Source organism: Mercenaria mercenaria, chromosome 15 (assembly GCF_021730395.1).
Source record: "Mercenaria mercenaria strain notata chromosome 15, MADL_Memer_1, whole genome shotgun sequence".
NCBI lineage: Eukaryota > Metazoa > Mollusca > Bivalvia > Venerida > Veneridae > Mercenaria > Mercenaria mercenaria.
The window spans coordinates 38,347,415-38,361,605 of record NC_069375.1 but is presented as its reverse complement, the minus strand read 5'-3'; the positions used below and the strand labels follow the sequence as shown (position 1 = coordinate 38,361,605).

The 14,191-nt window shown below is 36.7% G+C and overlaps 1 protein-coding gene across 2 annotated transcripts in view; it reads left to right on the top strand.

Moving 5' to 3' along the window:
• Positions 1-13,900, top strand: part of LOC123555468 (nucleoporin NUP188-like) — a 75,118-nt gene extending 61,218 nt beyond the window's left edge. Inside the window, exons 39-47 of one of the 2 annotated variants that reach the window (XM_053525052.1) lie at positions 235-393; positions 5,081-5,218; positions 6,090-6,164; positions 7,450-7,580; positions 10,060-10,138; positions 10,740-10,871; positions 11,685-11,767; positions 12,881-13,010; positions 13,507-13,900. In XM_053525052.1, the coding sequence (XP_053381027.1) occupies positions 235-393; positions 5,081-5,218; positions 6,090-6,164; positions 7,450-7,580; positions 10,060-10,138; positions 10,740-10,871; positions 11,685-11,767; positions 12,881-13,010; positions 13,507-13,707 (1,128 nt within the window). In that variant the 3' untranslated portion in view covers positions 13,708-13,900. The remainder of the gene's footprint in view (positions 1-234; positions 394-5,080; positions 5,219-6,089; positions 6,165-7,449; positions 7,581-10,059; positions 10,139-10,739; positions 10,872-11,684; positions 11,768-12,880; positions 13,011-13,506) is intronic. The other variant, XM_053525053.1, reaches the window with a different exon arrangement.
• The last annotated feature ends 291 nt before the right edge of the window (positions 13,901-14,191 follow it).

Here is a 14,191-nt window from a genome sequence, read left to right as displayed (position 1 = left end):
ACTACTCGGACAGTAAAATTCAGTGAAAATCCATTTAAATAATAAAAGGTATTGCCCAAATTGAATGATTGACCAGTCCATTTTGAAAGTTTAGCTGGCTAAGGGTTAAAACAGGACTTCAGTTATCTTCTCTCACTCTTACCGATAAACCACTTCAAACACGTTCAAGTACATATAAAGTTAGCAGGATGTTTTAATGCATTTATTTTAAGACTGTTTATCTGAATTTATAAGCAGGGTAAAGCAGTGAGGCCCCAGCAGCCACAGGTGACCTGGCACAGTGTTTACTGTCTGTGTTTAGACTTATATACAACGATGTTGGCTACCATGAAATACTCATTCCTGGAAGATGCCTTCAACTTTGTCGGTAGTCACCAGGATAGGCTTCAACAGGTATGTGATCATTGAAAACAGATAGATTAAAAGGCTTTATTCCATGTTCAGATTAAAAGGCTTTATTCCATGTTTTTCAATGCTTTTTATGCCCCCAAAGGGAGTTATTGAGTCGGCTAACGCTGAAAGCGTTTGACGAGTCCTTGCTGTCGCCCGATTTCTCATTCACATTAAATGACCTCACAACACAGCGAATTGATGTAGTTCCATTAGATTGTCTTTAATTTCAAAGAGTTCATTGATCGGATGAAGTTAAGTTATGTCAATCCCAATTGCTATGACCAATATAAGATGTAATCTGTCAAATTTATTAAGTGTAATTGTGCAATACTCGAATAAAGCCACGTACTTTATTCCGCGGTAACTCATTAAGCAGAAACACGCATAACGATTCTGCGGGATTTGGTAATACATTTGCGCATATATGATTATGGTGACTAATTTTATGCCCTTTTGTCACAAAATAGCAAATATGATGTTCACAAATTCAAATAAAAACTGCATATTAACTTATTAACCAAATTATCCATTTGTTACTCTGTCCGTTTCAAAAAATAATCTTTAAAATCATTGCTCAAATAACAAATGTATTGCGCTGTGCATTTCATGAATTGCGCAGGGTTACCAAGGTTGCGTAACATCCAGCGAAAGACAAAATATAGTTCCGGAACATACTGCTAGTATTTTATTAAGTCGGCTACCTCTGAAAGCATTGGAATGTCTCTTATCAAAGAGTTTACCACATCGATGAAATTAAATTATGGCAGCTTCATTTTAAATGACCCGAATAAGATATGTGCAGTACGTTACTTCTTCGTGGATGAATCCTAACTACATTCTGGGCACTTGTCGGCGAACGTACGTGACCTGTTTATAACAACGCTTCTACGACTTTGCGTTTGAAAATACGGACTTCGGTTTACCGAAAAAATACAACGAAGATCGGCCAGATAAAAATGATGCAAAATCGCGAGTGGCGAAATTGCAAACGTCTATAACTTCGTTCTAAATCGTAACCTTTCCGGAATTTTGACTGGTTCGGATAATTTGCTTACGATTCAGGTCGCAAAAAAATGAAACCGTCACCTATTCATAATGACACATGGGTTGCAGTCAGTAAGTGGATAAATTACCGGGAGAAGAAGCTCTTACTGTTTTGTTTAATTGCTATTGATTTTAAAAATGATTTTATTTCTTATTTTTCGAGAAATAAACAAAAGGCAAAACATTAAATTGTATTTTCTTGTAGTTTTCGAAATCGAAAGTAGATCGTCTATGTTAGACTGCTTTGACGAAACGAAACAACTTTTTACGAAATGATTTAAATAAGAGGTAATTTCACCGTAAACTTCAATGTCAGATACTGCCAATTGCTGCTAAACTGTCTTCGTATCATCACAATTTGTAAAACATATTGTTGAAACTGGGGATTTTGGCGGTATTAATTAAGACAAGTGTACGTATCCGGATATAATATTTTGGTTAAATATCGAGCTGTGTTATAGAATTTTAACATTAAAGTAACAGACATGATAGATATTATTGTAACAGAAATGATTCTAGAATTTAATTTTATAACACATACATAGAATCTATATCAGACTTATATTCTAATCCTGCGGCATGACTTGAAAGTAAAAATATGAAGTGACAGTCATTCATACTTTGGATATTGTAATACTAAAAAGAATCTAGGTAATATTTAGAAATTGAAACATAAAATTTTCAGTTTGCACCAAAGGCTGTATCAAGGGTGTACATTTTCAAAATTTTCTTTTGGTGATACTCCAAACTCTATTTGCAGGAGGGGGCATCCTCCCACACCCTCTCCCCATATTGCCACCTTACAGTTTGATACATTTGCCCTTTTACCACCTGCCACAATGCCCATTTCAAAATCTGACTGCCATTCAAAGGAACACCCCTCCCCACACCCAACGTAAAAATGGCTCAAATATTTTTCAGCCCAGTCCGGGCCTGACTGTCTACATGAATCAAAATGGATAATTGAAAGTGCATGTACTTGGGGACTATTGACATGGTTTTGAAGTGGTTAACAGGTCTGAAATAGAATAAATGATGGTTTTAACTAAAAATGAACTGCATTTATTAATATCGGATTGGTAGCTAGTCCGAGAAACTTCCCTTAGTTTCGAATGCGCAATTTTCCTGTCAATGTAAACATTCATGACACTATATATTGACACTCAGCAACATTTACATATCTTTAAACGCAAAATTAAGTATACTTTAAATTCACATCACTTATAATATGATTGACCAATACCTAATGTATGACACGGGTTATCGCCAGGCCCGTTATATGTGAAATATATGAACAGTTTTTTCGTCCATCCGTTACAAACTGTATGTGGCAATCCGCGCTATAAAATTTCAATATATATATTGTCATATTCAAATTTTATCATGTTTGAATATATACCAGCCGATAATTGCTTGTGGTTGGTAATGCCAGAGGCAAATGTTTACTGGAAAAATATATATAGTCATGGGCAGTATCTTAGTGTCAGCTGAATACCATCTTCTTCCCTAGAATCAGTCAGCGTATAGACGCTTTCACTCATGCGAAACGGCTTTACTCCGATTAACCAGTGACTTGTTGGAAGGCTTGGAAAATCAGGAGGTCAGTGCTCTAATTGCACTGGATCTGAGTGCCGCCTTTGACACTGTTGACCACGATATTTTAGTGCAAGTGTTACACTCTCAGTATGGGCTATGTGGTACAGCTCTCAACTGGATTGACTCTTATCTTAGGGCACGCAGTTGTAGTGTAAGTGTAGAAACTGCTGTTTCAACTCCACGCCCATTACAATGTAGCGTTCCCCAGGGTAGCTGTTTAGGCCCCTGGCTCTATCTCACTTACGCAGGAACTCTATTTAATGTCATTCCCCAGTTTGTTTGGGTTTGCTGATGACCATATTGCCAACAAACGCTTTCGACCAACTTCAGTTGAAAATGAGAAACAGGCTATTCAAGAACTTGAAAACTGTGCATTCACCATTGATAACTGGATGAAACAAAACAAACTTAAAATGAATACGTCAAAAACCGAATTCATCTTATTCGGTAGTAGACAGCAACTTGACAAATGTTCAATAACAGAAATTGACATTGCTGGTGACAAAATCAAATCAGTACATTGTATAAGGTACCTAGGGGCATTCTTAGATGAAAATCTTAGGTTTAAGGATCATGTCAAGAGAAAATGTCAGACCGCAATGGTTAATTATCTTAGAATCAAAAATATTAGAAAATACCTTACTAAAGAGGCTACTGAAATTCTGGTATTATCACTGGTCATTTCACATATAGATTATTGCAATGCAATATTGTATGGTATTCCTCACTGTGAAATTCAGAAAATGCAAAGGATACAAAACGTGTGCCAAACTCGTTTTAAGACTCAGCAAGTACGACAGTTCAAAACAAGCTTTGTTCCGATTACATTGGCTTCCTATCAAAGCTAGAATTGAATTTAAGATTTTAACTGTCATGTTTAATTGTTCAATCGGCCAAGCTCCATCTAACTTCAAGTTGACTGAATTATTATCGGAGCAAGCACCAAAACGTAGTTTAAGGTCTTCAGACTCTGTTACAGGTTGATACGAGGTACCATTTAACAAACGTAAAACATTTGGCGACAGACGTTTTCAAACTGTAGGGCCGAAACTATGGAACAAACTACCAGTAGAAGTGAGAAATTCTGATTCGGTAGACACTTTTAAGAAAAAGCTCAAAACACTGTTTTTTAAAAGCTTTGAATCATGGTTCTGATTATTTCTCTGTTGGTGGACTGAATATGGTAGAGACGCTGAGTATACTCTACTATGTAGTGTGATCGACGTATGCTTTATACCCTATGTTGTAATTTGCACTGTACAGTAATTTTGTCAAATATGTCGTGTTTCATTGTTTGATACCATTATGTATATAGTTTATCATGATTTTTCTTTTTTAATTTAATGTACAACGCCAGTGAATATACTATGTGTAAAATTAGGCGAAAATCAAATAAAGCAGTTTCAGTTTCAGCTGTCAAATTGTAGTTTATACTTTCAACATTTTTATTTTTGCGAACCACTCTTCAATTGTAGAGAAATACATTGGGTTTAAATACGTGTATAATGTCTATCAAAGTTTTACTAGGCATCAATTGAATGTCCATTTCATCTATTGTAACAAAATCTCTGTTCTGTTGGGGGAAAAAAACAAACTGAAACTGGTACACTATATTACCAGTAATCAATCATTAGCCGACTCTCGGGCCCTTCAGGCCTTTGATATTAGTTTTCAACTGTCCATCCGTTCGTTCGTTTGTTCGTTCGTTTCGTCACAACGTTAACTTTTTGCATGAAGGCACTTTACTCGCAAACCACTGCACCCAGGACCTTCAAACTTCACATGCTAATAGTACTTATTGAGTACATGACCCCTATTGACTTTGGGGTCAAAGGTCAAGGTCACCAGGTCAAAGGTTAAGGCGCTGCGGGGGCATTTGTCACCATTAGTGACAGCTCTTGTTTGAAATGAAATAAAGTGAAATACAGCTTGCTTAGGAATGTACGGTTCATAGGTAGATCAAAGCTTTACAGAAAGGTAATTCTAAATTGGACTATAATATGTTTATAAAAGTTACATTTGTTCACTCATGTATTTGTGCTTACAGTGTTTAGAGATAGCAAGGTTTAGTTTGAGCAGTGACATGTTCCGTGAAGTAGAGAAGACGTGCTTGTTTGTCAGTCATCTAGCAAACTTCAGTAGAGAATGGAGGCTGCATTTACCTGAATCTCTCAATAAAATACTGGTATGTTTATTATTGTATAGTCAAAAGTATTCACAAGTGATTAATTTTTAAGTGTGGGTCAGATGATTCATTTGTTTTTTGAACTTTAACAAGTGATTATTTACACTTTATTATGTTTACTGAGTACTAAATACATGTTAGATTCTATAGAGTAAGTATTGAAATTAGATTTTTTTGTCCAGGTTACCCAACCAAGATAAAAGTAGTATTTTTTTCATGTCAAAAATATGAGAAAATACAGTATTTGGTATGTTTGGAGCTGTAAGCGTGTTGTAAGTATACTGTTACTTCATGGACCAGTTTGAAGTATAATGGCACAGTGGTTCAGAGTGCACTAAACATAAGGGTGGTCAGGATTAGTCCCAAACTCTCAGCAGCAATTATCTCCCTTGGCACTACATTTATCATTGCTATCACAAAGACCATGTGACCTTTCAAAGTCACATGACCTTTGAAAAGAAATTCACGTATCATTTTCATTCTTTCAATTTTAATTTTTTCATTTTATCACGAGCATTAGCTTTAAGTCTCTGAATTATACTGAAGACAATTTCAGTTACTAAAATCTAAATTTTGTAACCTTTTAAATGGTTTGATAGTTTAGAGGCGTGTTCATTCATGTTTAACTGATTTTAGAACTTTTATTAGCAAACAGGAAAACTATTGAAGGAACAGAACAGTAAGGTTATCAAATGAAAAGTTGAACTATTTTAAAGTAGACAACAAAATTGTGTATGCACATTGTATTTCTCAAGGACTTACATTTACTAGTCCGGTGTGATTTGTTGGGAAAAAAGTTTCATGTCATAAAAATGTTTAATGTTCTGCATTTAGTATATATAGATTTATGTTTATGTCCCATTTCTTTCAGTTGAGCCTGTTATACATGTGCCAGACATTTGTGTCATTACTGATACGACCTAGATATTTACAGTATATTCTTGAGGTGAGCAGTCAAACGATTAAAGATACCTAATTCAAAAAGGATTTTTAGCCGAGGAGTTTTGCCATGCATTTGGATATCAAAATAAGATAGAAGAGATATTCTTGAAAAGTAATTATCATTTCATAAACAAATGGTTCAGAAGCTAATTCTGAAAAGGTCTACAAAAATTGTATACTTCAGAGTTTTTGCGAAAATATGTTTTAAAAAGTTAGATGAATTTTTGTCAAACTTGGTGTTAAGATTGATTGATAATTGATTAAATGTTCTGTGAGACAGATAGTGTTTTAGATTCATGAACATTCAGTTTTAATAAAGATTTCCTGATGTTTCTGTTTCGAAACTCAGATTGTTTTTTATTAAGGAGAGAGCAGAATTAATAATGTAGATGTAGCAGGTTTGATCCCTGCATGGGGCAGACTGGGTGAGAGGAAAGTTTGACAAAAGACAATTTACAATTTGTTTGAAGTAATTTGTACTCCCCTCTTACTAATATGGGAAAGTTGTTGGAAAGCTAAACTGACAACTATTTGAGCCACGCCATAAGAAAACCAACATAGTGCATTTGCAACCAGCATGGATCCAGACCAGCCTGCACATCCGGGCAGTCTGGTCAGGATCCATGCTCTTCGCTAATGCCTTCTCTAATTGCAATAGGCTTTGAAAGCGAACAGCATGGATCCTGACCAGACTGTGTCTGGATCCATGCTGGTTGCAAATGCACTATGTTGGTTTTCACATGGCGCAGCTCATATTAATAGATGTGGTGGTGAATAATGCAGGTTGAAACCTCTCATGTAGAGTAGACTTCTTTAATTTGGGAAAGCCATCCAGCTAACTTAATGAAGCATTGATGGTTTTATCCATTTGCCTTGTGCTGATGGATACCTGGGGTCTTCCGCAGTTGTAACTGGAAGATTACTGTATGGCCTATTACTGTGTCTGTGTCACTTGAAAACCTGACAAATCAAATGAAAAGTGGAGGTAAGACAAGTATCAAACAAACAAAGGACATTTGAGCTGTGCCATGAGAAAAACAACATAGTGCATTTGCGACCAGCATGGATCCAGACCAGCCTGCACATCCGTGCAGTCTGGTCAGGATCCATGCTGTTCGCTTTCAAAGCCTATTGCAATTAGAGAAACCATTAGCGAACAGCATGGATCCTGACCAAGACTGCACGGATGCGCAGGCTGGTCGTAAAGGCACTATGTTGGTTTTCTCATGGCGCGGCTCATTTATCAGTATAGTTTTAAGTAGAAAGGTTCTATCATTTTCCTATTACAGCATCAAGGTATAACGGGAGAACAGCATGAGAGACGACACAGTGAAAGGTTACCTCTACCAACTCTACAACATCAGGCATCTACAGAGGATATAGATAGTCCTACAGTACAACATGTACAAGTACAACATAGGTAGGTGATAGATAGTCCTACAGTACAACATGTACAGTACAACATAGGTAGGTGATAGATAGTCCTACAGTACAACATGTACAAGTACAACATAGGTAGGTGATAGATAGTCCTACAGTACAACATAGGTAGGTGATAGATAGTCCTACAGTACAACATGTACGAGTACAACATAGGTAGGTGATAGACAGTCCTACAGTACAACATGTACAAGTACAACATAGGTAGGTGATAGATAGTCCTACAGTACAACATGTACGAGTACAACATAGGTAGGTGATAGACAGTCCTACAGTACAACATGTACGAGTACAACATAGGTAGGTGATGGACAGTCCTACAGTACAACATGTACAAGTACAACATAGGTAGGTGATAGATAGTCCTACAGTACAACATGTACAAGTACAACATAGGTAGGTGATAGATAGTCCTACAGTACAACACGTACAAGTACAACATAGGTAGGTGATAGATAGTCCTACAGTACAACACGTACAAGTACAACATAGGTAGGTGATAGATAGTCCTACAGTACAACACGTATGAATACAACATAGGTAGGTGATAGACAGTCCTACAGTACAACAGGTATGAATACAACATAGGTAGGTGATGGACAGTCCTGCAGTACAACATGTATGAATACAACATAGGTAGGTGATAGACAGTCCTACAGTACAACATGTATGAATACAACATAGGTAGGTGATGGACAGTCCTACAGTACAACATGTATGAATACAACATAGGTAGGTGATAGACAGTCCTACAGTACAACACGTACGAGTACAACATAGGTAGGTGATAGACAGTCCTACAGTACAACACGTACGAGTACAACATAGGTAGGTGATAGACAGTCCTACAGTACAACATGTACAGGTACAACATAGGTAGGTCCTACAGTACAACACGTACGAGTACAACATAGGTAGGTGATAGACAGTCCTACAGTACAACACGTACGAGTACAACATAGGTAGGTGATAGACAGTCCTACAGTACAACACGTACGAGTACAACATAGGTAGGTGATGGACAGTCCTACAGTACAACACGTACGAGTACAACATAGGTAGGTGATGGACAGTCCTACAGTACAACACGTACGAGTACAACATAGGTAGGTGATGGACAGTCCTACAGTACAACACGTACGAGTACAACATAGGTAGGTGATGGACAGTCCTACAGTACAACACGTACGAGTACAACATAGGTAGGTGATGGACAGTCCTACAGTACAACACGTACGAGTACAACATAGGTAGGTGATGGACAGTCCTACAGTACAACACGTACGAGTACAACATAGGTAGGTGATGGACAGTCCTACAGTACAACACGTACGAGTACAACATAGGTAGGTGATAGACAGTCCTACAGTACAACACGTACGAGTACAACATAGGTAGGTGATAGACAGTCCTACAGTACAACACGTACGAGTACAACATAGGTAGGTGATAGACAGTCCTACAGTACAACACGTACGAGTACAACATAGGTAGGTGATAGACAGTCCTACAGTACAACACGTACGAATACAACATAGGTAGGTGATGGACAGTCCTACAGTACAACACGTACGAATACAACATAGGTAGGTGATGGACAGTCCTACAGTACAACATGTACGAATACAACATAGGTAGGTGATGGACAGTCCTACAGTACAACACGTATGAATACAACATAGGTAGGTGATAGATAGTCTTACAGTACAACATGTACAAGTACAACATAGGTAGGTGTCAAAATGAAAAATAATTTGAAAATAACACAAAACTTTACCTTTTCAATATGACTTCATTTCTCAATGCCTATGCCTAAAAATACATAATTATGTAGTACAAAATACAGAGATATACTGCTTGCGCGAGCATTTGAGCCGCGCCATGAGAAAACCAACATAGAGCATTTGCGACCAGCATGGATCCAGACCAGCCTGTGCTTCCACGCATAACTGTGCAGATGCGCAGGCTGGTCTGGATCCATGCTGGTCGCAAATGCACTATGTTGGTTTTCTCATGATGCAGCTCATTTTATTTTTAAGGTGATTGGTGTTTTACATAAAGAAACAAAGTAAATGATCATACTTCTATATACAGAATCTATGGAGATGTTACTTACAATCTTGCATTGCCTGATATAGAAATAAATAAAATTTAGGTATTTGAACATGGTTTTTAACCTTTATCCTTCTGGCAACAAGTGATTCTACCTTGACTGTTCGCCATTCAGTCAGTATCTTTTTGGTAAACACCCCTTTTAACAGTTAATGGTATTGTCCAGATTGAAAGATGAACAAGTTCATTATAGAAATTTAGCAGTGTAAGGGTTATAGTCATAGATGATATTTAGCACAGGTATGTATTTATTTATTGAAAGGTTTGGCTCAGACTGCTATGTCAGATTTAGAAAATCTCTCCTCTCTCAGTGTTGCACATTATCCGATTGCATTTTGAATTTTCAGTATGTTGAAGGTGCTAGGGGAATGTTTTGTTGCCTTGCGACAGTTTAGTCCAGATCTTGTACAGATACTTGTTGATCAGGTAAAAATATACATATCATGTATGTAATAATAACATTTTAATAGGTCTGTTGTCTGGACCAATTAACTCATTAAAGTAAAATGTAAAAATATATATTGAGTATCTAATGTTGAATCTTAAACAGCTTTCTGTGACCAAATGTTTAAGTTTACTGACTTTGAATCAGTTGCCTCTCATGTGTGGCATTGAAATTTGACCAAGTTGTCTTGTGCAAAAGATTGATTGCTCTACCCATGTGCCTGCCTGTCCATTGAATAATTTCCAGAATGGCTCTTGAGAGTCTTCTTGCACCATTAAAAGCTGGAAAGTAACCATATAGTGTCACAGTGCTACTTGAAGCAAACAAAACAGATACTTTATAATGATCTCATTGGCAGAATTGAAAGCCAGTTTCTTGTTGTTCAATTCTTATAGACAATTAAAAAATAGTGATACATTGCCTGATGATGAATTCCAAGTTTTACACTAACCTAACATGGTTTATAACAGGCCCTTCATAGCTTTTGTCGAGTATAAGTAATGTTAAAATCAAATATGTAGTCATTAAAAATAATGATTCCATATTCCATGTTTTGAATTGTTGTTGTAACTGTTATTTTAGAATATGGATGTTGGAGAGTATGAACCATTTCTAGCTCTTGGATTCAGCACCCCTCCAGCAGACCAGGATACCCCACCCACTTTTGGAACCATGCTGTCATGTGTCAGTGTTGGTCTCCGTCTCTTGACAAAGGTAGGTAAAAAGTTTGGGAAACAGTGCAGACTATATTGAAATTCAGTTGTGTTTGAGTATATTTACCCCCACAACTGATATAATATGTAATTGCTACCATGAACAAGCAGTTATGTAGCCGAGGCACACTGGTGCAGAGAAGTCAGTTTTATCAGTTTGGCATGAAAAGACGCTCCTGTAAGGTTCTGTTTTCATTACATGTATATCATTGTGATATATTTTATTTTGTTCTATATGAAAGCAATACAGTATGATTAAGTAGAAAGAATTGGGGGAAAAATGTTTGAAGTTATGTCGATATTTTGACTTTCTCATCTGCATCAATAGTAATCACTTAAACTTTTAGCCCGCCCGCTTAGCTCAGTAGGTAAGAGCGTTGGTCTACGGATCGCGGGGTCGCGAGTTCGATCCTCGGGTGGGGAGTATGTTCTCCGTGACTATTTGATAAATGACATTGTGTCTAAAATCATTAGTCCTCCACCTCTGATTCATGTGGGGAAGTTGGCAGTTACTTGCAGAGAACAGGTTTGTACTGGTACAGAATCCAGGAACACTGGTTAGGTTAACTGCCCGCCATTATATGACTGAAATACTGTTGAAAAACGGCGTTAAACCCAAAACAAACAAAACTTAAACTTTTCTTGCTTTTGCTTTCCAAAGTCAAGGTCAGATCTCTAACCTAGTTCTTTTGTTAGATATGCTTTCACTCCCTCATCTTTCCTTCATGTTGGTATTTGGTATTAACATATTGATTTAAGTAATTATATATATATATATATATTGGGCACATATGATTGTTTCATTGTATTTTAGATGGATGGAAGTAAATCTCCACAGAAGCAAGACAGCAGCACTACAGCTTCTGGTACCCCTGTACTCAGTCAACATGTTTCAAAGTAAGTGAAGCAGCTTTACACTACAGTTTTTGCTACATCTGTATTCAGTCAGTAGGTGTCAAGGTAAGTTAGTTTTACACTGCAGGTACGGGTACACCTGCACTCAGTTAACATGTTTCAAAGTAAGTGAAACAGTTTCACACTGCAGCTGGTGTACCATTTTTCAGTCAACATGCGCCAAAGTAAGTAAAACGTAGTTTTACACTGTAGGTCCTGGTACACCTGTACTCAGTTCACATGTTCAGAAGTAAGTGAGACAGTTTTTGTACAGTACTCAGCAGCATGTTCTGAAGTTAGTGAACTAGTTTCACTGTACAGGTTCTGGTACACCTGTAATCAGCATGTTACAAAATAAGTGAAACATAGCTTTACGCCACAGCTAGCACACCTTCATCAGTCAGCATGTTCCAGAAAGAATGAAAAAATTTCAAATTACAGCTTCTGGAAAACCTATACTTAGTCAACTCCTGTAATCAGCATGTTACAAAATAAGTGAAACATAGCTTTACACCACAGCTAGCACACCTTCACCAATCAGCATATTCCAGAGTGACTGAAAAAGTTTCAAATTACAGCTTCTGGTAGGCCTGTACTTAGTCAACATATTCCAAAGTTAGTGATCTTCAGTAGTCAGTGTGTTATGGAACATTTTCACAGTACATCTCCAGTTACATTCAATTTGTTACTCAGTCAAAATGTTCCAGAGTAAATAAAACAGCTTTGGATTACAGCTTCTGGTACATATGTGCTCAGTGTACATGTCCCAAAGTAAGATATAACGAAGTTTTATGAAAGTGCATGTGTTTTTCCTAAAAAATTACAGCATCAGAAAGTATACCACACACCTACTGATGACAAACATTAGTACCCCTAATTATATTTATACAATATGAAATTGTATAAAATTGCTTTAGCTTTTATCTGATTGCATGATATTTGAAATATTAATGTTCAGCCCGGGGCATTAGTCCCTCTTTTAAAAGTCTGAGGAAGGATTGGTGATTCAAATATACTAAAAGATCTCAATGTTTTCATTCAGTTAAAGTGTGGTGTACTTGATTCTACATAAAAGAAGTTATTGTATATGCCAACTGTTCTCAATCATTTTTTCAGGTCACTGGTTATGTTTGTGTTAGAAAATGCCCTGTATCTCACAATGTCTCAGGGAATGTTGTACTTGAAGGATCCTAATGTTCAGTCCAGAGAAAAACAGCTTCTCAAACGTGAACTTGGCACAGAAATGGTAATATTATTTTAAAACCTTGCTGTTGCATTTTAAGATCGTTTCAGATTTCATTCATTCATGAAAATTGTGTTCATTTGTTAGTGCTAAAAAATAGTGTTTACATAATACAAGATTCAATACTGGTAGAAGGTAACCACTGTTTTTAGAGGTCATTAGGTTAAGATCACAGAGACCTTGAAACTGAAACTGGTTTCTGATCATTTACTTGAGAAAGCATTTGCATACTGTGACAAACTTGACAGAATGATTGTTTGTGGTCAGTAGATGACCCGTGAGGTGTTAGGGTCAGTAGGTCACGGTCACTGAATACAAAATCACATATCAGATTACCTCAACAGGTCATATTGAGACATACATGTATGTATTTTACAAATAGCTGTTGTTTTTGTTATATTAAAAAAGAAGAAAATCTATACTTGTTTGGAATTAGTTTCTGTACACTGTGTATTGAATTTAACATCATAAAATGTTATAAATGTTTTGTTACTTTCAGAATTCGATATTGTCTGGTATTCAGCGCTACATAAGAAGAGGTGGACCTCAGTCTCCGGCATCTTCTACCCAGATAAGTCCCAGATCTCAGTCACCAGCGGGAGCTACTCTTAGTCGTTCCATTTCACAAACTTTCTTATCCAGTCAGGACCATGCTATTTTTAGACTTGTGCAAGAATTTTCTAAACAAGTGCTAAGATGAGAAATCATGAAAATGTAGCCACATATTGTGTTCATACAAAATGGAAACAAAGAAGTGTCGAGAACATTTTTACTCTATAATGTTTAATTTGATTTACCAAAAAGCCAACAGGTTTAAAATTGTACATATTGTTATTTTGCACAGTTTGTAAAAATACAAAAAAATAGGAAAAAAAGGGAGTACAAAATTAGAAGCCACGTTTTTGTTTTATTTTCTTACAGATGTTTGATATAAATGAAAAACAGGAAGAGTTATTCTGCTTTAACCCAGGCAACGGTATTGGCGTCTACATCACACCTTGGTTAAAGTTTTGTGTGCAAGGTCATGTCTTATTAACCGTTAAATGTATTGGACTGAAACTTCACACAAGGCTTCCTAGTCTTAACACCTATAAGTCGGGCAGATAACTCCTGGTTAAATAATGGGACACAACTCTGTTTAAAAACAAGGCAGTTATGGAATCTGTAAGTTTGATGACTAATCG